At 39.7% G+C, this 26,334-nt stretch overlaps 2 protein-coding genes across 3 annotated transcripts; one reads left to right on the top strand and one right to left on the bottom strand.

The window, feature by feature from the left end:
- Positions 1 to 15,863: 15,863 nt before the first annotated feature.
- On the top strand, positions 15,864 to 17,477 carry LOC4350190 (F-box/kelch-repeat protein At2g44130). Its single transcript, XM_015762127.3, has one exon. The coding sequence runs from the start codon at positions 15,918 to 15,920 to the stop codon at positions 17,067 to 17,069; it is 1,152 nt and encodes a 383-aa protein (XP_015617613.1). The 5' UTR covers positions 15,864 to 15,917; the 3' UTR covers positions 17,070 to 17,477.
- A 5,222-nt stretch (positions 17,478 to 22,699) lies between these two features.
- On the bottom strand, positions 22,700 to 26,070 carry LOC4350189 (uncharacterized). 2 transcript variants are annotated; one of them, XR_001540944.3, is made up of 3 exons: positions 24,799 to 26,070; positions 23,952 to 24,116; positions 22,700 to 22,954 (listed from the first exon to the last, which is right to left on the bottom strand). XR_001540944.3 is itself a non-coding variant. In XM_015759831.3 (2 exons), exons 1-2 carry the CDS (start codon positions 25,992 to 25,994, stop codon positions 24,059 to 24,061), a joined length of 1,254 nt encoding a protein of 417 aa, XP_015615317.3. In that variant the 5' UTR covers positions 25,995 to 26,070; the 3' UTR covers positions 23,455 to 24,058. The 2 variants fall into 2 exon arrangements, 1 of the variants encoding a protein (XP_015615317.3); XM_015759831.3 differs by lacking the exon at positions 22,700 to 22,954 and having other exon boundaries at positions 23,455 to 24,116.
- Positions 26,071 to 26,334: the final 264 nt, after the last annotated feature.

Raw genomic sequence — 26,334 nt, 5'->3', positions numbered from 1 at the left:
ATCATCAAATTTTCTCAGAAACCATGGCAGCTCTCTACTAGCGTTACCGACAGACATATGACGCTGAACAGCAATCTTTTTGTTGATAGATTGATATATATATATCGTCGCAAATTCTAGGATGTAGTGACTCCCAAATTAAATTAAGGCAAGTGATGATCGATGCGACGTCGACAACAGGGCTGGATTTTTTTTTTCTGGTTTGGTTTATTTGAAATCTTATCATCTTTGCTTTTACAAAGTTCACATGTCGTCTCTAGGCATTTTCTTTCAATCCCTTTCCGAGAGCATTAATTAGTTGAGGTAGAATTATGCAGTGCGTATAATTGCCGTGTTGGGTGGGCACCATAACATGATGTGCTTCTGCCACCGTTCAAGGTGCACAATACGTTGTTACTGTATTATCAGGGTTTTTCTGCTTGCAGCTGTATTGTAAAATGGTTCTATGGCCAAAGTATATACTCCCTCTATTTTATATTATAATATATTTTGATTTTTCTAAAATTAAACTTCTTTAAATTTAAAGATAGAGAAATGTAGTAACTTTTTAAACATGAAATAAATATATTATCAAAATAAAATCAATGTTAGATTTAATCAAACTAATTTAATTTTATAAATATTATTATGTTTTTTATAAACTTGGTCAAACTAAATTTAAGAAAGTTTAACTTAAAAAAAGTCAAAGCGTTCGTACCAGTATATATCAAGCTTTCGTCATCCCCCTAAGATAGAACAAATTATTTTGTTAAAATTTATTATACCCATATTTAAATATATAATATTGTTGACTTTATTCGGTCTTTAGTACTCCTATGTAACATTTATCTCTGTTTTTATTGAAATATAACAATAACATCTAACAAAATTATAGCATGTAAAAGTATATAACGAAAAATATACCCATATGATTCTTATGTTCTCAATATATTTTTTTTTAAGAATTATTGATGGTTAAAGTTTTAAAAGTTTGATTGGATAGTCAACATTGTCATACTTTAAATAAGGAGTTAGCTAGTAGTACTAGATTTTAATGGAAATTCCCATATAAAATAAAATAAAAAAATGTGTTAAAAGGAGGATGGATATTTCAGTTAAAAAGTACAGGGAGGACAAGCCAGATGATATGACTCTAGGTTACTTTTGTACCAGCTAATTTGATGCAATGGAATTGACTAATAATGTGGTGAGGACAGTGAGGAGGGGCCCATGGGAGTGGTACCTATGATGTTGCAGGGTGGCCATGCAGTAGATGAGCTAGAAAAGTGAGTGGCCATGTCCTTGATTAGCATGGCCTAACAATCAAGTGAGCAATGGTAATATCTTGGTTGCTTTGACATGTCATCATCATTGATTTATTATTGGCAACTATACATTGCCCACAATAGGGTGGGATAAGATAAACCTAGGCATCTTTTTATCTTTATTTTCTCTCATTCTTAACGGATATACTATTTATCGGATGTCTAAGATCATTGCCCATTAATAGATCTCAATCCAACAGCTACGGTTTAATTTATCTTTCCCTTTAACTAGAAGTCTAGAGCCCAAAATATGTAAGGAGTGTTTAAGAGAGTCCAAGGTGACAAAAGACCATGCCACACTTCAATGAAATGTGATAGGAAGAACCATGGATTGTGGTGCAGTAGCAGTGATGCCGCCTCAACCACAAGATAATATGATGATAGTAGATAAGGTTGGTAATAATGATGAGAGAGATCAGCGGCACAGAACAATGCAACAACGACAAGTCTGATGGCGCAAATCGTGACATATAAGATAGGACATATGGGGTAATGGAGTATCATCACGGAAGATGAAGAAACGTGTGACCGACAACAATGATGTGCAACAACAAAATAAGCAGCACATAGGACAGGGGAAGACGTGGCCTGGTTTTGTGACATAGAATCCATATCAAATTGTGTATGTTGAGACTTGAGATACGAGGAAGCAATAACTCTAAGAGCCCCTTTAAATTGGACGGTTGGTAAATGAATTTTTTTTAGATTCAGTACCTTTATGATTTTGTTCTTATGGATCCCTCTAATTCATAGGAAAAGGGTAGGAAACTTTCCTCTACTTCAACTCTTCCTATGGTACCATCAAAGGACATCTCTTCTTATTTCACGCGTTTCAATTCATATAGGATTGAACAAGCATATGCTACTTTTTAATTCCTATGTTTTTTTTTCTATCCAATGCTTTAAAGGTGCCCTGAAGTCCAATGAGATTAGAGCAAACTCTAAATGAAATGAAAGTGAATCGAATTATTGATTGTGTAGTAAACGCCCTTAATTATGCCTTCATGCCGGAATAGGAACAAGGTGCATGACTCCTCATAGCCAACATGAAAACGGACAGTAAAATCCTATTGCAGTTGTAGTACTAGTATATATTGGTCCAATTTAGGTCAACTGCTTCTCTCTGAAATATTGTCTCCTTTTCCGACATACTCCATATGTAGTCGGAATGTTTGTATGGGCACGCGAGTCGGCTCATGTTATTTTTTTCCCTCTTAATTTCCAAATTATGGCAAGTTGGTCTCGTGTTATTTTCAGTCCAAGCTCTGTTAATTTAATCAGTAGTACCAAAACAAGCAGCCGTGCATATCATCTGTGTGCTATATTATATGCCACACATGCAGCCATTTGCTTTGTGTTCCCTTCTAGAAGCTTAATCGATCGTATCACCGCCCTCTTGCCAATTAATTAAGCATGGGCTTCTAGAAGCTTAATCATACTGTAGTAATATCTTAGTGGAGCAGATAATTAATTAATTAACAGTCATGCTTAATTTAATTTGTGAGTTGTGAAGCCATTCGAATTTTGGACAATGAAAAAGACACCCATGCAGGAGATTAATTTAAAAACCAAAGGACAGAAGGGAATGGAACTCGACCAAAATTAAACCATCGTTCGTTCGTACTAGTAGCATGTTGTGGCCATTGGCAATGGAATAAAAGTTTGAATTCAAAAGATAGAATTTGTTTATGTTCTATTGAGGAGAGTGATTTATTTAATTAATTTGTTCCATCGCGTGGCGTCAAAATCACGGTGAGATAATGGCTGGCGTCGCTTGATTGTGTTTTTTTTATCGTGACGCCCAAGTAATTAGTAGTACTTAATTTTTTGTTAATGGAATAAAACATCCCGGCCTTTACTCATCAGAGCTATAGCCAATTATTACAAAAGTAACACCCAAACACTGAGTGTAGTTCAAATGAATTAAACACACCTAACAAAATAAAAGATCAAACTAAGATAAGGAGAGTACATTTATTCAAATCTATTTGTGAATCTCCATCCATAGTTTGCAAGGAGTTGCATGGCCGTTGTCTCAAGTCTACGACATGCAATCTTCATAAACTCTCGATCATCTTCACACATTTGCAGCTGTACCCAAAATCTTAACGCCTGTATATATTTCGCATTTATTTATTATTTTTCTTCAAATATGCTAATCCTTCCTGCTGCTCGAGCATGCATGTTTCATCTGCATCTTTAAGAAATCTTACAGGTTCAGTTTGACTTTATTTTCTTCTTAATTTTCTGTCCGTGTTCTCGATTTCCATCTTATCTCGTGTATCGCCTGCTGCTCAAATTCTGGCCTCGTTGGCTTTCGAAATATACGAAACCATTGACTTTTAATATAACATTTAATTATTTATTTTATTTAAAAATTTAATATAGCATAAGTTAAAATTATTTGATGATAAAACAAGTCACAATAAAATAAATAATACTTATATATATTTTTAAAATGAGATGAAGGGACAATCGTTGGCATCATATATTCCGGAACAGAGGAAGGAGTAATTAAGAAGAAGATCGCATCTCTGCGACGAACAGATAAAGTAGGTTCATTTACACGCACTACTTGCGATGCAAGGCAAACCTTAATTTAGGTCAGACAGCAGAAGCAAAGACCAAGAAATTAAACGTATGTAGTACTCCCTCAATCCCTAAATATTAACACCGTTGACTTTTTTAAATATATTTGACTGTTTGTCTTATTAAAAAAATAAGTAATTATTAATTTTTTTTTCTATCATTTTATTCATTGTTAAATATACTTTTATGTATACATATAGTTTTACATGATTCACAAAGGTTTTTGAATAAGATGAATGGTCAAACATGTGTTAAAAAGTCAACCGCGTCAAACATTTAGGGAAGGAGGGAGTATTATTTTTGTCATATAATCAGAAGGTCAACCATAGTATCTGTCACAACCTGTTTCAGCGCGCATACGGCACACACCGCGCACTCGCGTTCACGGCAGAAAAAAATGAATAATACGCGCCCGCCCACACCTTTTTTAAAATTTGCTGCAAATCCCGAACGACTTGTTGCTTTCAAATACAGAAGATTTTCGGCCAACTTGACCCCTCCTCCATCTGCCTGGAGATTTAATTGATTGATTTTTTTGTTTCTTCTCTGTTTCGGCCTCTTTCTTTCTTGTGTGCCATACACTGCCACTTGTGCAGGCCAGCGTTCCATCACTGTACACAAGGTGTGCACACACGCGTTTTCTGCGAGTGGAAATTAACACTAGGTAAGGTCGACTGTGTGACAGCGATATTATAGGATCCACACAGTCGGCCTGAACAGTAGGGATTTCGCAGGAAATGGTCGTGGTATATGATGAGTCCTCATCGGTATCGGTGTCAGATTCTTAACCTGGCACTAGCTAGGGCGAAAGTTTAGTGCCGATTCGATTTCAGACACTGATAAGGGGTTATGACCCGACACTAAAGCCATTTTCTGTAATAGTGGATATAGGATCGACGTAGTCGGCACGAACAATAGGGATTTCGCAGGAAATGATCTTAATATATGAACAATGTTATGATTCGATATGCCTGAGATGTTGTTATCAAGTTCATCACAAAAATGATTTTACATGGTTTTCATTTTTATTTTTTTTAGAAACACAGTACAAACATCGTCTCACTATCAACAGGTACGTCGCTTACCACTAAAATAATAGTTAGCCGTAAATACGAGCACACGTGTCAAGTCTAGGACTTGAGCTCGGGTGGGTTGGTTTCACCACAAGGAATCTAACCAGTTAAGTTACACTCAATTTACTTTTTGTTTTATTTTTATAAACATTGAATTAGGAAATATAAGAACTGAAATGCATATTGAAAACTACGTAGATTGGTATATAAATGTGAACAAACATTGAGTATTGCCCACTACTTTCTCCTTGCGTCTTAGGTCCTACTAATATTTAGGAAGCTGTAAATTAATTCTGATAAGTAGTAAGTGAGAATTTAAAATGTTAGATTAATTTTTTTGAGTTTATTTTTTAACTAAATCTGTACCCAACGTTCTTAAATATGAGTGAAAGTGATCTAAATTATTTAGGGGTTGTTCAGATTGATGTTGTTTCAAATCATATCTTTTTTAAAGTAAAGTTATCAAATATGTGCATACATTTTTTTCCAAACTTGCCTAAACACATATAAGGAATCCTGTTAAAATTCAATAATATTGTCAACTTAACAAAATTTTGATAATGCCAAAATTCGGTAAATTTCATTTTGATTACAATCTGATCAGCTCCTTAGATAGCTAAAAATTATGGAAGCTCTCTAAACATGAGCTATAATCATATTCCTACATGTTTGGAACACGGGAGACATGAGGAATATCTCTATGGAATAAGTGAAAGCTAACATGAGAATTGAGATTAATTTGCATGAGATGAGTGCCTGACACATCCACACGTGCATAAGCTTCATCAGTTCCCTGGTCATCAGGAATCTGCACAGTACGTATATATCCTACTTAATTATGTGCTCCACCATGTTATGAGATCTAAAGATTCTCTGAGAACCGAGCGTTGCTCGGTTGGCTAGCTTCGCTGGTGAGCGAGCAGCCCGCGCGGGTTCGATCCCTGGGATCGTCACCCGCGTGTCTCACCGGGATTTATTCCCAAATAAATTTCCAGCTCTCCCGTGCCAGCGCCACAATAGTAGAGTGACGTCCTCGTCACACACAAGGTTCTTAGGTGGCTTTGTGTATCTCATTAGTACGTGTGTGTATAGTTGATAGGTCTAGCATGCGTGTAGGGGTGTGGGTGTGTGTGCGTGGTGGAGTGCGTTTGCACGTATGTTCAGATACTACAGCTTGTACTCAAAGTGGAGAGCTCTCAAAAAAAAAAAATCTAAAGATTCTCTTAGAGAGAGTATAATAGCAGACTAATAGCTAGCTATAAATATATTTTAGTAAGATAAAAGATGAGAGAGAAGAACAGCGGGCTACAAATTCGTAGTCAGCTATAGCACGGACTACAAGACGTAATGTGCATATAATAGGTGGGATCATATATTAATAGTATAGTAAGCAACTATTATATAAATTAACTATTAGATTGGTTATAAATGAATTAGAGTTAGTAGTGGGCTATACTATTAAACTTGCTCTTGGAGATAACTATGAAAATTAGCAGATGGATTGCCATGGCAGAGGGGATCGATCAGTACGATCGATTTGAAATAATAATGCTCTTGTCTTCGCTTTACATGTCATATCGGAGCCTCTTCATCACTTTATAGTACTCCGTACATATTTTTTTTGTAAGGTGCTAGTATATGTGTAAGCGATTGGTGCGTGGTGGGGCCATCGTGTTTGTGCGATTGTGGGATCGATCGATCTCACGATGGATGGGTACGGGTGCTCATGCAGGCTGTGATCGGTCGCAATGATTGAAATGATTTGATTGAAATGATTTGCTACGCTTCGGTGCAGAAATTATTAAGTAATTTTTATTTATTTTTTTTGACAATCGGCTATAAGTAAAAGGAAAAAATAATAAAATGTGAGGGTTTATTAGTATTTATCATCAGACAAGCAAATCATTACTCGCGATTTAATGTGGAACAGATTGATAATATATTGATAAGTGCATGTTAAATACTATAAAAAATGATATATAGATTTGTTAAAATATTGTAAAAATGATGTGAGGGATGATGATTAGATATACTTGCAGATTGATTTGTAGAATTAAATAAGTTATAGATGATGTTGTATGTTTGTATGATATTAAATATGCAATTATTGAGTGTGTGATGATGTGCCATGGTTGCAAGTTGAGTTTTAGAGGTTAGTGGACATTAACTTTATTAACTTTATAGTAATATAGGATTAAAGCAAAACTCTCGTCGTCCACAGATCGCTTTTTTTTTTCATCAAATCCAAATTACAATTTGCTCGTTATTCGGTAGCACATCTTTTAAACTGTTAAATAGTATGCTTTTAAAAATCCTATTTACATAGAAGTTTCTTTAAAAATTTAGATTAACTCACTTTTAAAGTTTGTAATAATTAACCACTCCATCCTAAATTATAAGACCTATATTTTTTATACGATCCTTGATGCCATATTTTAGTTATTAATTTATTTCATATTATACTTCCAACGAATATGAAAAATACTTGATATAACACGTGTAATGCTTAGCATAGATATGGTTAGTATGATTATCAGTTAAAAAATACCGAGTTTAATTTCCTTTAAAAAGAGGTGCCATATAATTTGAAACGAAGGGAGTAATACTTGATTATCCATGTGCGAATGACTTATCTTACTTTATGTGCCGTTGAAAAGCTAAAGTAAGCTAAATTCAAATAGCCATATCAAAAAATTAATTCTAAAGTTGATTTTTTTTTTGAAGTAGTCTATTTTTAACCTTCTTTTAAATTGATATAATATAACATATGTAAAAGTTTATACTGTAAATCAGCTTTAGTTGCTTCGTTTATTTTTTTAACACTTTAGTCGTCATAGCTCTCAACATAATCCTATTTATTTTTAAAGTTTATATTCAATTAAGTGTTGCTAATATTATTTCTCTATTATCTATTAAGCTACATTAGCTTAATTGTTCCTAACACTTGATAATTAATCTATGGTCCAAATTACCCTATCATTTTTTCTCTTATGAAGTCATATCATCTTAGCTTTGTATTTAGATGATTAATTTATATTATCTTTCTTCTTTTCTTTCTCTTATTGAGCCAATCATTTTAGTTCTAATTTTGGACGATCAATCTATATATAATTTAAATTATTATAAACTACATTATCTTAATTATTTATAGGCCATGTTCTTTTCTCTAACAAAAGTTGGATTAAATTTTGGATACTCGTGGCATGCTTTTCAAACTGCTAAATGGTGCGTTCCGTGCGAAAACTTTCTATATAAAAGTTATTCTAAAATATCAGATTAATCTATTTTTTAAATTTGAAATAATTAGAACTCAATTAATCACATGTTATTACAACCTCGTTTTACGTGAAACACTTAATCTTCATATTAATCTTTATTTTCATGACATTCAAACACCACCATAGTTTTTTTAATAGTCGATCAAAGATGAAAATTACATAAAGTTATGTTGTCTAGCTCTCTTAAATATTATTTGTACTATTATATACAATTTTTTTAGCAACATGCGAGGTTTCATCTGATTAACCTGGAATTAGAGCGATAACGTATTGTACCTATCTAGGTTAAAGCCATAGTACTGCAGCTGGAACATCTTCTAGAAGCAGAGATCGATGGAGCTAGCTAGCTGAGCAACAAGAGGATCTGGATATGAATGTACGATGCAACCTTGTCACCAGCTCAGATGTTGACCCTTGCATGGGAAAGGCGCCAAGAAAAAGGACATTGTAGAGTAGTGATTCAGATGTTGGGAGTGAATAATTAAGTGCAGCTTAATTAGATCAGATAGGACAGTGATGAGTGGTTGTGTGTCCTCAAATTAGGCACTTTTGATTAGTTAGTATCACTCAAATGTACATATGTAAAGTCTATGTTAGCTTTTAGGGCACCATGTGCAAATGCTTGGTCGTCCTTGGCCGATAGATGTGAATAATAAGTGGTGAAAATTACGTATATTTTTCGTTTAGTAGGGTATCAATAAGAGATTGTTAAACCAGTGCGATGTTTTAATATTAACTTACTCATACTATTAGATTAGACTCCGTCTTATATATAGATTTACTGGAAAAATATCCGTACGTTGCAACGGGTGAAGAATATTTTAATCTTATTATTGTTATATGGTTTAGTTGAGATGAAATTCACTGTGTTAAACTCACTTGGATAAATAGTTTGTTAGAAAATCATGAGCTGTAATTAGGAGTCCAATTGTCTCAAGTTAATATGCGAGGTTTTTGAAAAGATTTCTTATACGATTCCTTCTATATTTTTAAAAGCGAAAGAACTTAAAACCCGTCTCAAATATAGATTTTGTATTTCTAAAAGCGAACGGATTTAAAACCCGACTCATATACAGATAACGTAGCAAAAACATCTTCAATTTTTATAATAGTAGAGATTATTAGCGGCTTTGACATGTCACTCTGCCTTATCAACATGACTTGGTGACTAACTAGCTAGGTGGAGTACTATGGTACTATGCCTTGATACTTCAATTGTGTAATAAAGTTTGCTCGTCTCACACATCCATCAGTCCAACCAGTTAATTCTTATCGTCTTGCTATCTCTATCAGTTGGTCTTTTTTTCCTCACATTCATTTTCCATTTTCTTTGTACAAGATGAAAAGGAAACTCGTTGAAAGACCCCCCACAAGTAGAATGTACAGGAAGATATTACCTTTTCCGTCTTAGAAAAAATAACTTTTACCTACGAATCTAAGTTAAAAGTGATTTTTTTTACAGATACGCAAAGAGGCCGAGCTATCCTAATAACCAGGATTTATCTTTTCGTTTTTGAAGTAAATCGCTCTTCACCGGTTCACCCAAAACCGATAAACACCAACGACTCACGGTCAACACCTTACGAAAATCGGCTAATATCCAACGGTTCAATAAAGCATTGTCCAGGTCAAGTGATGCCGTCCTACGTGGAAGGATTGGAACGGGTGAGCTGGAAAAGTGACTACCAGGTGGGCCCCACCGATCCTAAATCCGTTTCTCATTTTTTTACTGCAAGTAATAACTATCCCTCTTTTCTTTGTCCCGTACTGGACGGTTGAAAGTACATGAATGAGAGGCGGTGGTGGGGCCCGCGGCTGGTAAGGTGGGCCCACCGACGACTTGTCCACCCAGCGGGAGAGCCGGGCCCACCGGCCGGCCGCCGAACACCCGCCTGCCTGCCTGCCCCATGTGGGCTCGGGCCCACCAGGTTTTTTTCCCTTTTCTTTTTAAGTTTTCCCCGTAGTAATCTATACAAGCTGTTGTCATTTTCTTCCTTAAAAATGTGATCCTAATCCAACGAATACTCCTAAAATTATGGAGAAACTTATTGGTTTATTATAGCACTATAGTTGAATTCACTTCTCCAGTGTTCTAGGTCAACTGCTAATCTCCACCGCGGTTCACACCCTGCCCAAGTTCACAATTACCATGGCAATAATAATATAATATTTTTCACCATGAGAAAATCAAAGAATAATGTTTTCCCCATTTTCAACCTGGTGTAATTGATTACGTACATGGAAATTTTAGGACAAAATAAGGGCGGTGCAACATAAGTAGATACGCAAACGAACATTAATAATTTAATTAGTCGGCGGTTTTTGTTTTCCACTTGTTTAGTGATAAAGGATGCGCTGAACCGGGAGCGCTAACGGGAATCGAGCGCCCACCTTTTTCTCCCTTTTTCTTCTCTTCATCATCCAAAAGCCAAGTTGCCAAGTTGCATATATCCATGTCATTTATAGTTTTCAATTCTAGCTTTGGTGATAGATTAGGGTCAAGTGGTCGATTTAGTTATCAAGGAGGAAAGCTAGTGCCCAATATCCAGAGTAATGGTAATTAATAATAAATTGTAAGCACATGAATTACATATATAACATAAATCTTAGGACTCTTCAACATGACAAAAGAATCGGTGAAGTGAACACCTCCACCGATTTTTCTCCAAATCTGGGCAAGTCGCATGATGCATGCAGACATGAGCATCAGTGGACAAATCATTTTGTATTTTATATCGTTTTTCTAAATACTTTTCCGAGTTGGATTCCTTTCCATGATGGCAGCGGGCGGCTTCTACTATAGTTGTCGGTTTGTCATGGCAAGACAAATATTGCCGCACTAGGTTAAAGTTGGGATATAGCTATACAAACTATGTTATTAAATAGCGTCGGTTTGTACGTCATGCAGGTTGCCTTGTCTATTTATTTAGAAATATAATTTTAAGTTGCATAGATTATTTTAAAAATATATATGTAATTACTGTTAAACTCAGTATTGAAATTGGGTTCAATGTCGTCATACACACGGCGACTGATGGTTAAACCCATTAATCATAACAATTGAGATTAATTATGCATGTTAGCTAGTGTATCATTGTCTCTCTCCATGAAACTCTACAATCTAGTACTATAGTATATCTTGCAGTATATCCCATGTCCTCCAATTAGGCCGCTGTTTATATCTACTGTATGCCCTAACCGCTGGATTCGATATGATTGAGGAGTACTGGATTGAAACTATCATCGAACGAGAACATAATTAATTAATTAATTAATTAACATGTTGTAAAGGACACTACCTTTTTCCCCGGCCCATCTCCATCTCAAGAGGATGACAGCATGAATATGTTTTTCTTCAGACAAGATGCAACACAACACACTGAAAATATCTACATATATCTGTGTGCTATAATTAAACCACCCAATGCAAGGCCCCCTGTTCTAGAAGCTGGATCTTACGGTTGCCCTCTTGCAAAGAAATAGTTTTCTCGAGGGTATCATCTTTAGTGGAGTATGTGGAGATAGCATTAATTAAGCTGGTAATCTCAATTAACTAATTAGATGATCAAAGCCTTGGGACTATGGTACTGTTTCAATAAAGAAAATAAAAAAACATGGAAGATGTTTAGCCCCATTGGTTGTCCTAATAAGTCAAAACCAAAGAAAAAAATTTAAATTTTCAAACTTAATTTTAAAGTTGATTTTAAACTATTTGCAACGTAATTTTTTTCAGCATTAACTTAAGTCGCTAAAAACACATATATAAAAGTTTTATCTACAAATTAATTTTTATTTTTTAATAGTAAGTTGTTTTGGTTTATTAGGGAATATGAGCAACCAATAAAGCGGGTTAAAATCACACGGACCTTTTACTTCACCTCTGTCCTATGTCCATTGTCCATATTCATCTTTAAGATTGGATTTATTTTTGGACAGAGAAAGTACGTGCGTATATCAAATTTGACAAACTATTCATATCCGCAAGCAAATGCAGCCAAAATGGTGAGATTTGAGAGCTAGAGATCGCACGAGACACAGTTGCCGACTTGGCGTTCTCTTCTCTCCAACAATATCGCCACAACTATTTATTTCCAACGAAGAAAACGTACCTTTTCTATCACACAGGAACCGGGAGAATCTTTCCACATGACTGACGACTACTAATATTCTCTTGGAACATAATCTAATTAATCTAGTTTTTTAGCTCGATTTTTCAACTCGAAAAAGGAAAATTGGAAAAGGAAATCAGAGTGGCAGATCTCTGCCACTTTTCTCGAGGCAATCTTGCATATCACACCTCTACAAAACTAATATCCCAGTTGTCAGTGGTATAACCCATATTATTCAGTTAAAAGCATTCTAGAGTAGCTAAATGTTTACGTGGTTTCCACACAACTTTTGTGGTTTTTCACCATAATTTACTCCACTTCCCCCGAGACAATCTTAAAAAATCACATCCTCCACAAAATTAATACTCCTTCCGTCACATAATATAGCAATCTAATACCGGATGGGACATCTCATAATACAATAAATCTGAATATCCGGTTATATATTATGGGACGGAGGAAGTACTAGCTTCGATTTGTTTGTCCCTATAACCCAAATGATTCCGTTGGAAAAGCATACCCTACCAACATATCCAGTTTTTTTTTAAAAAAAAAACCAACATATCCAGAATTACAAAAGAAACAAACCTCTGCAGAGCATGCACGCTTGCTTCTGGAGACACTCATGACATGCAGTCTCCTTTGATCTGATCTTCACTCCATCACTGAACCTGAAAACGAAGTGGCAACAGCTCAAAAGGTAGACGGACAACTCACACTCCTATCTCCTACTTGAGCTTCTAGAAGCTTGTGCTTTTGCTTTGCTTGATAACCAGCTTAGCTTGGCTGATCATTTCATGCCCTTGGTGTGATCCACTGATCACTGCTGAGTGATGACTCAACACCAAGCGGCCCTCCTCCTCTCTAGCTAAGCTCCTTTTAGATCTGCATTGTGGGGCCCACTGTGACTTTTAGGTGGCCCACATGTGCCAAAAGGTACAAATAAAAAGAATTGTGGTTTGATTTGCTTCGTACTAGTCCATACTAAACCTCGGAATATTGTGGTATTGATTTAATTAGTAGAAAAATATTTTCGTATTACATGAAACAATTATCACACAAAGCTATATGCGTTATGCAAGGAATAAGTTTAAGAAAAAGGAGAAGTGGTGGTAATACAATTTATAGCTAATCCGGTTGGCAATGGATGAATTAAATAAATGGCTGATAAGGAGTTAAAAAAAATAGAACTTATAGCTATGAACCTAAACATGGTTTTGTTTTGTGAGCTTAAAATTCGGAGAAGCTACTGGTTTATAGTTAACATCTGTAAATCTAAAAAGAAGTTAGGTTTTTCCACATTCTGGCTTGTAATTCATTTTTTATCTACACTATTTATGAGAGTTAGAGAATATGGGGCTTTTAACTATTTGCCACACCTATCTCAATGACATGTGGGTCCACATGTATCTATGACATGTGGGTCCACATGTATCTATGACATGTGGGTCTAGTGGCAAATAGTTAATTGCCACATCTAAAAGTGGCATATATAGTTCAATATCTCAGAGAATATGGGAAAAGCTATAACTGCTAAAAGTCCCCTCTGATAGGTTCTAGGAGTCTATCAAGGGAGTTTCTGACGGTTGCAGCTTATCTAAGAATCTCCAGCTGCCAGAAGCTCCCCTAAACAGTCCAGGATTTCACTCAGAATTTTAGAATGTGTAGCCGTAGAATTTAGATACTATTAGTTAGAAACTAGGTTTTTCAGCCCAGATTATTAAGAGCTGACTACCAATTAATTACTCTTAAAATCATAAGTTTCCAACAGGGCCCAAGTTTGTGGTAGAAATTGGTGTCCCCATCATTTGGCTTATTTCGTAATAAGCCAAAACGGTTTATTAGGAAATAAAAATGAATTTGTAGATAAAACTTTTGTAAATGTATTCTTGGTGACTTAAAAGTCAATGTTGAAAAAGAAACTACGTTGAAAATATCTCAAAATCAATCTCAAAATTAAGCTTGAAAATTTAAAATTTAGTTTTTTCTTTGACCGATTAGGCCATCAGATAGGACCCTGGATTTTTCGACCAAGGGTAAGCAGCGTAGGCCCTGACCCTCTTAACAGCTGAACAAACCTGAACACTGAAGCAAGTGATGGAGACCATTCTCCTTCCACCTCACATGAGCTGTCCTTGTTGCCCAGCCTCCTCTCCTCTCCTCTCCTCTCCACCCTCATCCTTATCCTAATCCAAATCCACCTCCATCTCCATGTTCATCTCAAGCTTCTCAGTCCCCACACACCCCAGAAGCCTCATCACATTCACTGATTGCAAAAAAAAAAAAAAACAAATCACTCAAGGATAATTTTAAGATCACTGTCACTGATTGATCCTTTGCATCAGGAGGTTCTTTTATTGTTTCCATGGACCAAGTTTGGATGGCATCTTTTGGGGGTGGAAAATTTGGGTCCATAATATGTTTTTTCCATTGTCTGGATTTTATTCTGGGGGTGTTCAAGAAGAGCACCAAGTTGGACAAAGAATAAGTCTACAATGCCATCTAGTCAAATTTGGGATAAGAATTTAGAAACAGTGTGCTTTGCTGGTCTATATGGTGACAGCATGTGATTAATTTATTTAGTTTTCTTTGTGGGGGAGATTCGGATGCTGTTCTGGACTCTCGTTTTAAGCGCGCTGGAGATTTATATTAGTGGGACATCAAAATGGAATTTTTCAGGTAAGAGAATGCAAGCTAAATAATTGAAATAGAATTATTGTTATTTTTATTATTACTCATGCCAAGATGGACCGGCTAGTATCTCCTTAACTACTACTGTGGATAAATTCTAAGCGCTATAATTAACACCACTACGGTGAATAATTATTTTTAAACTTAACGATAAGTGAGCTGCTAATTAATTAAATCAAATAATATTAAGAGGAAAATGTTGTCATAAAAAGTCAGGCAAAATGAAATGGAGTAAAAAAAACACTCTCATTATAGGCACTGCAATAATTCAACAAAAGAATACAAAGGCCTTGTCAGGTTGTCATGGACTGTTCTACTATTATAGAAGTAGCAAGGAAAAATGAAGCCTTTCTTTTGGCCATAAAAATAATTAGACAGCAACTAATTTTTCAGGCAAAAAGGCACTTACTAGTCATTATCACCTTTTCCATAGTTCCATCATCAAAAACCACAAGATCAAGTTTTCCAGCTCGCTCTTTCTTTTCTTTTCATTTCCCTGTGTACTTGTTCTGATCTACTTCTACTCAATTACACCTCATCCTTGCATACAAACAAACAAAAAAAGTAAAAAAATGAATTTCCACTAATGATCATTACCTGTAATTCAAGCCCCTCTTTAAGCAACAAAATAAACTTTTTTTTTTATGAAGAGTTGCATGTTGAACCGGCAGAAAAACAGGCTTTCCAAACAGGTTGCTTTCATTTTTAAAATTTAATTTTCATTAAATTTCGTTAGCGGTGGAGATCCACCAATCAGAAGGCGCCACGTAGCCTTGAGTGAGCTCTATTTAAACCACTCCTCTCCCCCCAGAGAGAGGCGACCCACAGATCCAGAAGCAGCAAAAAAAAGAGAAAAAAATCAGAGAAAAAAAAATGAGGAGCCCGAGGAGCCGTGCGCTAGAGCGCGACGCCGGCGGCGTCGCCGTCGAGCACGTCGAGCTCATCCCGGGGATGCCCGACGACGTCGCCGTCGACTGCCTGGCGCGCGTCCCGCACGGGGCTCACCGGGCGATGCGGCGCGTGTGCCGCGGGTGGAGGAGCGCGGCGGCGACGCCCGCGTTCGCCATGGCGCGCGCCGAGGCGGGCGCCAACGAGGATTTGGTTTACCTGCTCCAGTTCGCGAACCCCGCGGCGGCCGCGGCGGCCGCGGAGGAGGCGAAGGAGGACGGCGACGCGCCGGCGAACTCCCCGGCGTACGGGGTGGCGGTGTACAACGTGACGACGGGGGAGTGGAGGCGGGAGAAGGCGGCGCCGCCGGTGCCCATGTTCGCGCAGTGCGCCGCGGTGGGGACGCGCCTGGCGGTGCTCGGCGGGTGGGACCCCGAGACGTTCGAGCCCGTGGCGGACGTCCACGTGCTCGACGCCTCCACCGGCGTGTGGCGGAGCGCGCCGCCGATGCGGTCGGCGAGGTCCTTCTTCGCGTGCGCGGAGGCCGGCGGGAGGATCTACGTGGCGGGCGGGCACGACAAGCACAAGAACGCGCTCAAGACGGCGGAGGCGTACGACGCCGTGGCGGACGCGTGGGACCCGCTCCCGGACATGTCGGAGGAGCGGGACGAGTGCGACGGGATGGCGACCGTCGCCGGCGACAGGTTCCTCGCCGTGAGCGGGTACCGCACGGCGAGGCAGGGCGGGTTCGAGCGCGACGCCGAGTGGTTCGACCCGGCGGCGCGCGCGTGGCGCCGCCTCGACCGCGTCCGCGCCCCTCCCTCCGCCGCCCACGTCGTGGTCCGCGGCCGCGTCTGGTGCATCGAGGGCGCCGCCGTGATGGAGTGGCTCGGCTCGCGCGGCGGGTGGCGCGAGGTCGGCCCCTCCCCCCCGGGCCTCAAGGCCGGCACCGCCCGCGCCGTCTGCGTCGGCGGCGGCGAGCGCGTCGTCGTCACCGGCGCCATCGAGGACTCCGACGGCGGGTCCGGCCGCCACGCCCTCTGGGTGTTCGACGTAAAGACCAAGAACTGGACCGTGGTTCGCCCACCTCCAGAGTTCGCCGGATTCGCCTTCTCCGTCGCCGCCGTCCGCATCTGATCCGATCCGATCCGCCATTGACGACGAACCCCGCCAAGATCCAAGATCTCGATCTGGATCCAGCTGCTCCGCCTCAAGGAGATCTCTACTACACACAACCAAATACTACTCTACTCTACTAGAACAGTAGTATGTGCACAAGAAAAGAATCACAAGGAGAAGAGAAGGAGAGGAAGCTAGTGGTGAGTTTGTGAAGCTCCTCTCCTCTCTCTATCTCTCCCCAATCTGTTGTTGTTGTGAGGATGATGATGATGATGAGTGTGGTGTTTTTGTCCAAGAAAACCATGGAGGAATCAAGGGGATGATCTTGGATCTCCTCCTCATCCTCCATCGTTCAACCATGGTTATGGTTATGAGTAGCAATAATCCAATCCATTGTACATATTATGACCAGCCGTTTGAGGTGCAGATTGCAGAGTCCATCTTTTGTCTCAAAATGAAACCATCTCGTCTTATGATTTCTTGAGAAATTTGAATCAGTTCTTGCTGCAAGAGAAACACAAGCTGTGGCCGGATTTGCGCCGGGATCTTGGCCGGTGTAGAGTGGTTGACATTGGCGTTTGGATCTGGAGGTTGTAGTTAATTGGTCGATTATTGGTAATTAATTAGCTGTGGAGCGTTGCGTGAGGCGATGGAAGCACGTCGCCATCGGCGAGGAAGGAAGGAAGGGAGATAAGGTCGGCACCGAGTAAACCTCACATTTGCTTTGCTTGATTGCTTCTCTTTTCGCCCTTCTTTTCCTTTTCGTTTTTGTTTTTGGTTCTCACATGGGAGATGACGAGATCCTCTCGTTTATGGACTTCTCCCTCTGTTTTTAGCTCCCCTATGTTTCATCGTATTGTATGACCCGTTTTGATTCTTTATACCATGTTGAAACTTTTAAAGTTTAACCAAGTTTCTTGAAAATTTTAGTAGCATTAGTTTCATTAAATCTAACACATATGTTTTGATAATACATTTGTTTTGGGTTAGAAATGGTATTATATTTTTTATAAACTTAATAAAACTGGTCTAGGAAAAAAAATTCAAAATAACTATAATATGAAACGGATATAGTATCTAAGTTAAGGTTTGTGATCTCGTTTTGCACCGTGTTTAGATCCCAATTTTTTCTTCAAACTTCTAACTTTTTCCATCTCATTAAACTTTCCTACTCACATAAACTTTCAACTTTTTCGTCACATCGTTTCAATTTCAACCAAATTTCTAATTTTGACGTGAACTAAACAGCCTTGGGGTCGAAAATGCTAAGCTAGTCAATGAATTTTTACATAGAGGGGGCCTGTTTTATAGGGCTTCTAACTTTAGCCCATCTACCCCTCTCCCGCTCACTCATATTAGGAGTCCTTTTAGTTTAGGTGATAAAATCTGGATAAAATTACATTCAGTTGCGGTGGAAATCAAAATGTTTTCATTGACGGACAGTTTTACAACTTTGACACAATCTCATGTTTTCTGCATTTCCTTGTGAAGGAGTACTTAAAAATACTACCTCTGTCCAAAAATAAGTGCAGTCATGGATATCCGTGCCCAACGTTTGATCGTCCGTCTTATTTGAAAAATTTGTGAAAAATTTAAAAATATTTAGTCACACATAAAGTACTATTCATGATTTATCATCTAATAGCAATAAAAATACTAATCATAAAATTTTTCTAAATAAGACGAACGGTCAAACGTTGAACGTGAATGGTATAAAACTGCATTTATTTTGGGATGGAGGGAGTAATAACATACAGTTTTTGACCTAAGTTACTTTTTTTTCTATCCTTGAAGCCCGTAGAACAGATTTTCCCTTCTGATCCAACCAGATGTCCACAGATAGTGCTAATGTGATGGAGCTATGCATTTACTAACATGAAGTAATCCATACTTCTGACGGTTAGGGGGTCGAGAGGCAGCCAACGGCCCAACCCCCTCTCTCTCTCGTTGCTTGGAAACGCAAGGAATTGATGAATCCAAGCCATTGAAACTTGTAAATAGCCAAGTGTCACACTCCATTGCCACATCAGTGATTTCCTTCATTGACAAGTTCATAGAGTATCGACGATGATATCGTCTGCACCGCGCGATCTCTTTGAACTATTCAGGACTATCGCGTTCGTAGTTGACTTCCTTTCCAAAGGTTTTGTTAAGATTTTCGGTGGCATGAAAATAGTTACAGTATTGTACTAGTCGGGCTGTGTTTAGATCCAAATTTTGGATCCAAACTTCAGTCATTTTTCATCACATCAACATGTCATACACACACAACTTTTCAGTCACATCATCTCCAATTTCAATCAAAATCCAAACTTTGCGCTGAACTAAACACAGCCTCGGTTTTGTGAGAATTTATATCATGAGCTATGCCGCCGTGGAGTTCAAATTCAGTGTTTTGGAATGTTCTATTTCAAGAATTTAGTTAGTCCCAAAACGCTCGTCTCGGATCGAGACTAAACTCAGGTTGAAACGAAAGACTAAAACTGGAGTATTTGTCACCATCACCCCCCGTTGGCTTTTCTTTGTATAACCATGATCCAAGCAATTTTAATTTCCCCTTCCATGCTTGGTCCCAAAGAAAAACAAACCTCCCTAAAATCAAAGAAAAAAACTAAAAAAAAAGGTAAACCTTCTTGCCAAGAAAATTGGGGGAGAAAAAAAAAGAAAAACAAAGGATAAGATCGAGAGAGGCAGCCATGACGGCGTCCATACTCCGCTGGCGGTTGATGCTGACAAGCTGAGGCACGCAGTTTTGATTTGTAGCGTCCGGAGAAGAAGAGAAGAGAAGCGACGACTTGGTTGTGAGGAATCATGCTGAGTTTGCTGACGGCTGTACGTTCCAGCTTAGGAAGAGGAGATCGACTTGATTTGTTGAAAGCTCCAGCAAACGAACTTGTCTGGATCACTTTGATCAAGAGGTGACATGGTGGATGAACAAGCTGTGTTCGATTAATACAAAGGTTCGGAAAATCGGAACCTTTCTACAGCGCACGAAAAACATGTTAACTTATTATTGCAAAACTAACTAATTATTAGCTTAAAAAAATTTAAAAACAAATTAATATTATTTCTAAAGCAACTTTTTATTTTTTTAAAAAAACGTACTTGCTCCGTTCCAAAATATAAGAGATTTTAAATAGATATGACACATCCTAGTACAATGAATTTGAATAGATGGTCCGCCTATTTAGATTCATTGTGCTAGGATGTATTATATCCATGCAAAACCCGAGGGAGTATTCTTTAGTAATTGGGGAAGTGTGCTTGTGGAAAGCGAGAGAACAAAAGTTGGAAAAATGCAGGTGAGAACACACCAAGCCTTGCAAGGTAGCTTAGCTACTTCTAGTTATTTTATACATTTTTTAAAATGCTAAACAATTTGGTTTTTTCAAAAGCTTTCTATATACAAGTTTTAAATAAATCAATCTATTTTTAAAATTATAATAGTTAATACTTAATTAACTATGTGCTAATGATCTTACTCGTTTTGCATGCATCTGCAGTTTAGCCTTGGCAATATGCTCAAACGATCGCAGCTTAAGTTTCACCCCTTGTGTTTGTCAGCTAGTTAGCGTTCTAAAAAATTTGGATTGCTAGGTTCATGCGTGTGGGGAGGCCCAACGGCATGTTGGTTTGCCACACCGAAAAAAACACGAGAAACCAGAGTCTTACTTTTGAAGTTACCGAATTCTGGGGAAGCTAAAAGTTGGTTAAAACTTAAATTTCAGTTGGAGTTGGGAAAGAAGAACATTTCCATCCATCACTCCATGAGAACAGCACTGAAACTGAAAGGAGTTCGTGCCCATCAATCCGTGCATTCTCATGGTTTAATTTCCATTTTCTGTTTTCTCCTCGACAGATAGGCATGGGAGATGCAACCAACATTTAATGAAAACTGGAAACAGCAAGCAATCCTCATGTATATATATATATATATATATATTTTAAAAAATTCTCCTTTGAATAACTAAACAATGTTATCGATACTAACTAACGGTAGCTATCAAATTATTTCAGTTATTTCAGCATTTTCGCAGCAGGTAGCATTAATCAGATTCTCTGTATGCATTTGTGTATTATCTCGGAAGTACTACATGTTGTTGCGAAACCTAATAGAGGAAGCTAGGCAGATGTGTGTATCAATCATTCCAATTAGCTTAAAATAAAATTTATTGTACAACCTTTCAGGTTCGAAAATTGAGCTTATCTCATCCGAACTTTTATTATACTGCAAGTTTTGTGTACTTGTACCATTCAAAGCAGAATTATTGTGCCTGATAGACCTGGACCTATAGGTTCCAATTAAACTAAACAAGCAATGAACCCTCGCTCAGCCCCAGGGCGACATGGGCAGCAACTCGAGGCTGCCCCGCCGCCGGCCTCCTCTCCCTCGCCTCCTCCGCCTCACTGCTACCTGAGCAGCCGCCGGCAGAGCCGGGTGGCGGCAAGGACGGCGGCGGCGGGGCCTTTCTACCCCCTCCAACACCCGGCGACTGGGGTTAATGGAATTTGGTGGTTCCTGTACAGCAGTACAACTAGCATGCAGTGGTGACATATATACACCCTGTTTAGATTCCAACATTTTTCTACAAACTTTCAACTTTTCTGTCACATCGAACTTACCTACACACACAAACTTCTAACTTTTCCGTCACATCGTTTCAATTCCTTCAAACTTCCAATTTTAACGTGGAACTAAACACAGCCATAGTCCACATTTCCTAACAAGAGTGTTGTTCCAAGGGCCTTTGCAGAAAGCTCCACATAACAAACTTCAATTGGGTAACTTGGTGGATGATAGGAAAGGATGAACATCGATCACCCCATAAAAATGCCACCTGATGCATTTGTCATATTGCTTCATGCATTTGGAAAGGCTCAACAACTTTGTCAAGTGAAAGCCTTGGCTGCTTGGCACCTGTTTGGCTCAGCCATACGAAGCACGTGAAGCCTTAACCTGAATTCTAGCATTACTTTAAACTGGGGGTGGTTAATCAAAATTCGGCTAAAAGCTAGAGACGTCAAGAAGCAGAAGATTCCTAAATTTGTAGCATCATTAAAAATTTAGTTCCCGTTAATTTGTAGCATCATTAAAAATTTAGTTCCCGTTGGTCTGTTGCTGCCAATATACGTGCAGTCAACACACCCGGCAGCGTAGATAGCTCCCGGGTAGGTCAGGCGACCGCCCGGCCTCCACAAGTCCACAGTTGTCTATCGGCGTATAAAAGAATCGGTAGATCATATAGAAATATCATTAGCCGCTCAGGCTCGATAGCGTCACTGGCTCCGCCTAGGCCCTAGCCAGTGGAGGTTCCCATCGGTTGCCCATTTGGCCCAAAATGGCTTATTTGGTTTATTAGAAAATTAAAATTAATTTATAAGTAAAACTTTTGTAGATTTGTTTGTAGCGACTTAAAAGCCAACATTAACAAAAACTACGTTAAAAGCATTCAAAATCAACTTCAAAATCAAGTTCAAAAATTCAAATTTTGGCTTATTATTTGGCTGTTTAGGCCAAACGATAGGGCAAGGAGTCTAGTGGAGTTCTATTGAACTCCAGTGGTAGAAATCAGATACCCAAATGCAACTCTACGGTGGTGTTTGAATCTTTTGAAAATGGATATGAAGATGAAGATAAAGATTAAGTATTTCACGCAAAATAAGATGGTAATAACATGATATTAATTGAGGTTTAATTATTACAAACTTGAAGGTCCTTGTTAACATGGATAACATGATATTAACATGGTAATAACGCCCCTTGTTACCCTAGTTGATAGAACCGGCCCATCTTGAAGGTCCAAACCGATGATAAGTAATTGAAATCAACTTCTGGCCTTGTTACTGTATTACAATTAAGGGAGAGATTTCATTTCTTACACTCCACAAATTGGGCTTACATCCTGGACAAAATAATCAATGTGGCAACGAAAAAGTGTCAAATTGTTGAGCTTTTGAGTACAAGCTTTGTGTATTTGTACCATTAAAATCAGAAATATTGTGCCTAACATGGTTAATAAGATATGATAGACGTGGATTAATTACCTATAGGTTCCAAATTAAGTTAAACAAGCAGCCAACCACCCAATCTAGACTTGAATTCCATGTCTATACCAGGTAAATAATCAGTTGGCAGCTGCCCAGTGTAATCGGTTGTTAGGCAGGTAGGCTTGCTACAAAGTTACAATTAAGCTCATTAATTTCATATAGTAGTTAATGGAATTTGGTGGTTCCTGCATACTAGCATGTATAGTGACATAGTGAACATTTCCTAGCAAGAGAGTTGTTCCAGGACCTTTCCAGAAAGCTCCACATAACAAACTTTAAGTGCATAACTCGATGGATGACAGGAAAGGATGGACAACATCACCCCATAAAAATGTCACCTGATGCATTTGTCATATAGTAATAAAAACAATTTGGATTGCTTCATGCATTTGGAAAGGCTCAACAACTTTTGCCAAGTGAAAGCATTGATGCTATATGTTTGGCTCATTAGCCATACGAAGCATATGAAGCCTAACCTTAATTCTAGCATTACCAAAATTGGAATGGTTAAAAGTTGGGTACTACCAAAGTTCAGCTAAAAGTTAAGAGAGTACAGAAGCAGGAGATTCCCAAAATTTTAGCACCATTAAAATTTTTAGTTCCCCTTGGTTTGTTGATGCATTGTGCATGCTGTGAACGCTTCATGCTGCCACTGGGGTTCTAGTGAACGATTCTTCCTTGTAGCAGAAATCAGATGCTGGATGCAACTCTAGATGTGCATGGGCTGGGCCAAGCTGTTGTTGGTCTCTGGATGGGCCCCCTTGTCTCCTAGTTGATAGAACCGGCCCATCTCGAAGGTCCAAACCAACGATAAGTAGTTGAAATAGACTTTTGGCATTGTTGGTTAATTACCTTACTATACCCCCTTCAGCTTGTAATGTTTGACGTTGATGATTTTTGGACATATGTTTGATCATTCATGCCTTCTGTTCCAACCGATGTTATATACGTGCCTATTTTCACTTGTCTTCCATTCCGACCGGTTGATTCCTCAACACGTATGTTGCCTCTCCATCACTGAAAATAATTAAGGAAATATAGTTAGGTAACCTTGCTAAACATTTAAATTACGCACTAGTTTACCATTCTAGTGCGGGATGCGAAACAGCAGCCCTTTGTGTTGGATGGACATCTTAAAAGAAAATGTAAAGTATCGCCAAGCTATTTCTTGAATGGAACTGCCAGGAATTTGCGAAGCATACTAGTATCCATCTGTTTCACCATTCAAGAATGACTTAGACTGAACTTGGACAGCATCGGTGTGTAATCACTTTAATCGTGCCATGCAGTGTAGCGTCGCGCGAACTACTTTATAGTACATGTAAACATCAATGGAAGGTTGAATATAGAATCAAAATTAGGAAATGCAGAGGAAGTGAAAACGAAGCAAGAAAACTGCCAAAAACCCTTGTTTGCTCAAATTTAACAGAACACGAAAATAGTTGTCGAAGCAACAAGACATCACATGAGAAGTAAGGACGCTAAGCTAGCAAGATTAAAACAATCACAATCGAGCTGCTGCATAAATATCCATGACTTCAACTTGCATTAGCATTATCAGCAATCAGATCATTTGTAGTTCTACCATTGACTGATGTCGAGATTTGAGAAAAATAGATGTTGCCATGACTAAAAAATCAACAGACAACTTCAGAGGATGAAGTGTTGCATTAGCTATAAAGCCAGAGAGACAACTGACCTCCGATATCTGTCTGTCTTAAGATGTTGAGTTAGACTTTGTGCAGGCGATTTGCCAGCATGAACAGCGGCATAGGCATCCGTGAGACCAGGAAGAGCATCCTCGTGGCGATCAATGTACCTCGCTACGAAATGTTCATTGCCAAAACAAACACAACTGTAGTAATCAACATCATTTTTTATCAACCCCTTCTCCACAAGGGCTTGTAGAACATAATGCCGCGGCGCCAACCGCTTGTCCAGGCTGAGCGTGAGCATCACAGGCCTCTGCAAGATGTATTCAGTCTCCAATTGGACCTTAGTGAGCAAGAACTCTATTTTGCCGCGAAGCGTCTTCTCCGAGAATCCTAGAATGCTCGGCTTCCTGCTGATCGCAGAGCGTAGCTTGTCCATGGAGCAACCAAGAGTGCCGCGCAAGAACTCCATCCTCGCGGCGATGGTGCCCTCGTTGTTACGGGCGACGGTGCACACGGCGTCCTTGAACGCCCACGATGAAGTGGGCACGCCGAGCTCCTCGGCGCGCCGCACGACAATCTTCAGTCGCTCTGGGTTGAACGTGAGCAGCCACGCGGCGGTCTGGGTCATCTGGACAATATCACAAACACCTAGCCCGCACTCCCCGAGCAGCGCGACGTTGGGCCTGACCACCCTGTCGACGTCGGTGGCGAGGATCGCGTTGCACCTCCTGAGGATCTTGAGGAGCATGTCGAAGGAGCCGAGGAAGGGGACCCAGAACGCGAGCTTCGGGGAGACGTCGGACGAGGCGAGGTGCGCCGCGCCGCCGGACATGAGGAAGCTGCGGATCTGGGGCGCAGACAGGTTGGCGCGGCCGCGGAGGGAGGCGATGCGGCGGGCGATGGTGCCGGGCCTCGCGCGGAGCAGCCGCGGCTCGGCGGCGACGACGGCGGCGAGGTCCGCGCGGGAGAGGGAGAGGGAGTCGAGGCCGGCGGCGGAGGAGGAGAGGAGGGCGAGCACGGCGTCGGGGTTGGAGGAGGAGTTGAGACGGGAGAGCTTCGGGGACGCCCTGCGCGCCTGAGCGGCGGTGAGGCCGCAGGTGGCGATGAGGTAGTGCTCGACGGAGAAGGGGGATCTTGCGGCGGTGGAGAGAAGGCGGTGGGTGAGGTGCAGAGGGGAGGAGGAGGCGGTGGAGGTGGCGGCGTGGAGCAGCGGGAGGAGGTGGTTGCGGAGGTGGAGCATGTCGCCGCGCCGGCGACGCCGCCGCCGCCGTCGCCGCGTGACAGCGTCGGCTAGGCACAAGGCTTTTGGTGGCTGTGGGGTCCTGATCCTCGACGGATTGAGATCTTCTACATTGCACCGTGTCACTGACATGTAGATCCGATGATTTCCGGTCTCATATGTTTAGTGATAAAGGCGTGGTGCAGTCGACCGTAGAGGATCTTAAAGTATCGATGCCTTAACACTACCAAGGTTTAATGAAAATATTGAAAACCGCAAAATTTCAAGGTTTTGAAGCGGGACAAAAGTAGATTACAAGTGAAATTTCGAAAGGATTTGGTGAACTAAAATTTAGAGTAGT

Source organism: Oryza sativa, chromosome 11 (genome assembly GCF_034140825.1).
Source record: "Oryza sativa Japonica Group chromosome 11, ASM3414082v1".
Taxonomy (NCBI): domain Eukaryota; kingdom Viridiplantae; phylum Streptophyta; class Magnoliopsida; order Poales; family Poaceae; genus Oryza; species Oryza sativa.
Note: the sequence above shows the minus strand (reverse complement) of the source record. Positions and strands in the feature narration are given on the sequence as shown.

Excerpts from the sequence above, each read along its gene's own strand:
- LOC4350190 (XM_015762127.3), top strand. The coding sequence starts at position 15,918 with ATGAGGAGCCCGAGGAGCCGTGCGCTAGAGCGCGACGCCGGCGGCGTC.
- LOC4350189 (XM_015759831.3), bottom strand. The coding sequence starts at position 25,994 with ATGCTCCACCTCCGCAACCACCTCCTCCCGCTGCTCCACGCCGCCACC. Across the intron at positions 24,117-24,798 it reads AAGACAGACAGATATCGGAG|TGATGGAGAGGCAACATACG; the intron begins GTCAGTTGTCTC and ends AATTATTTTCAG.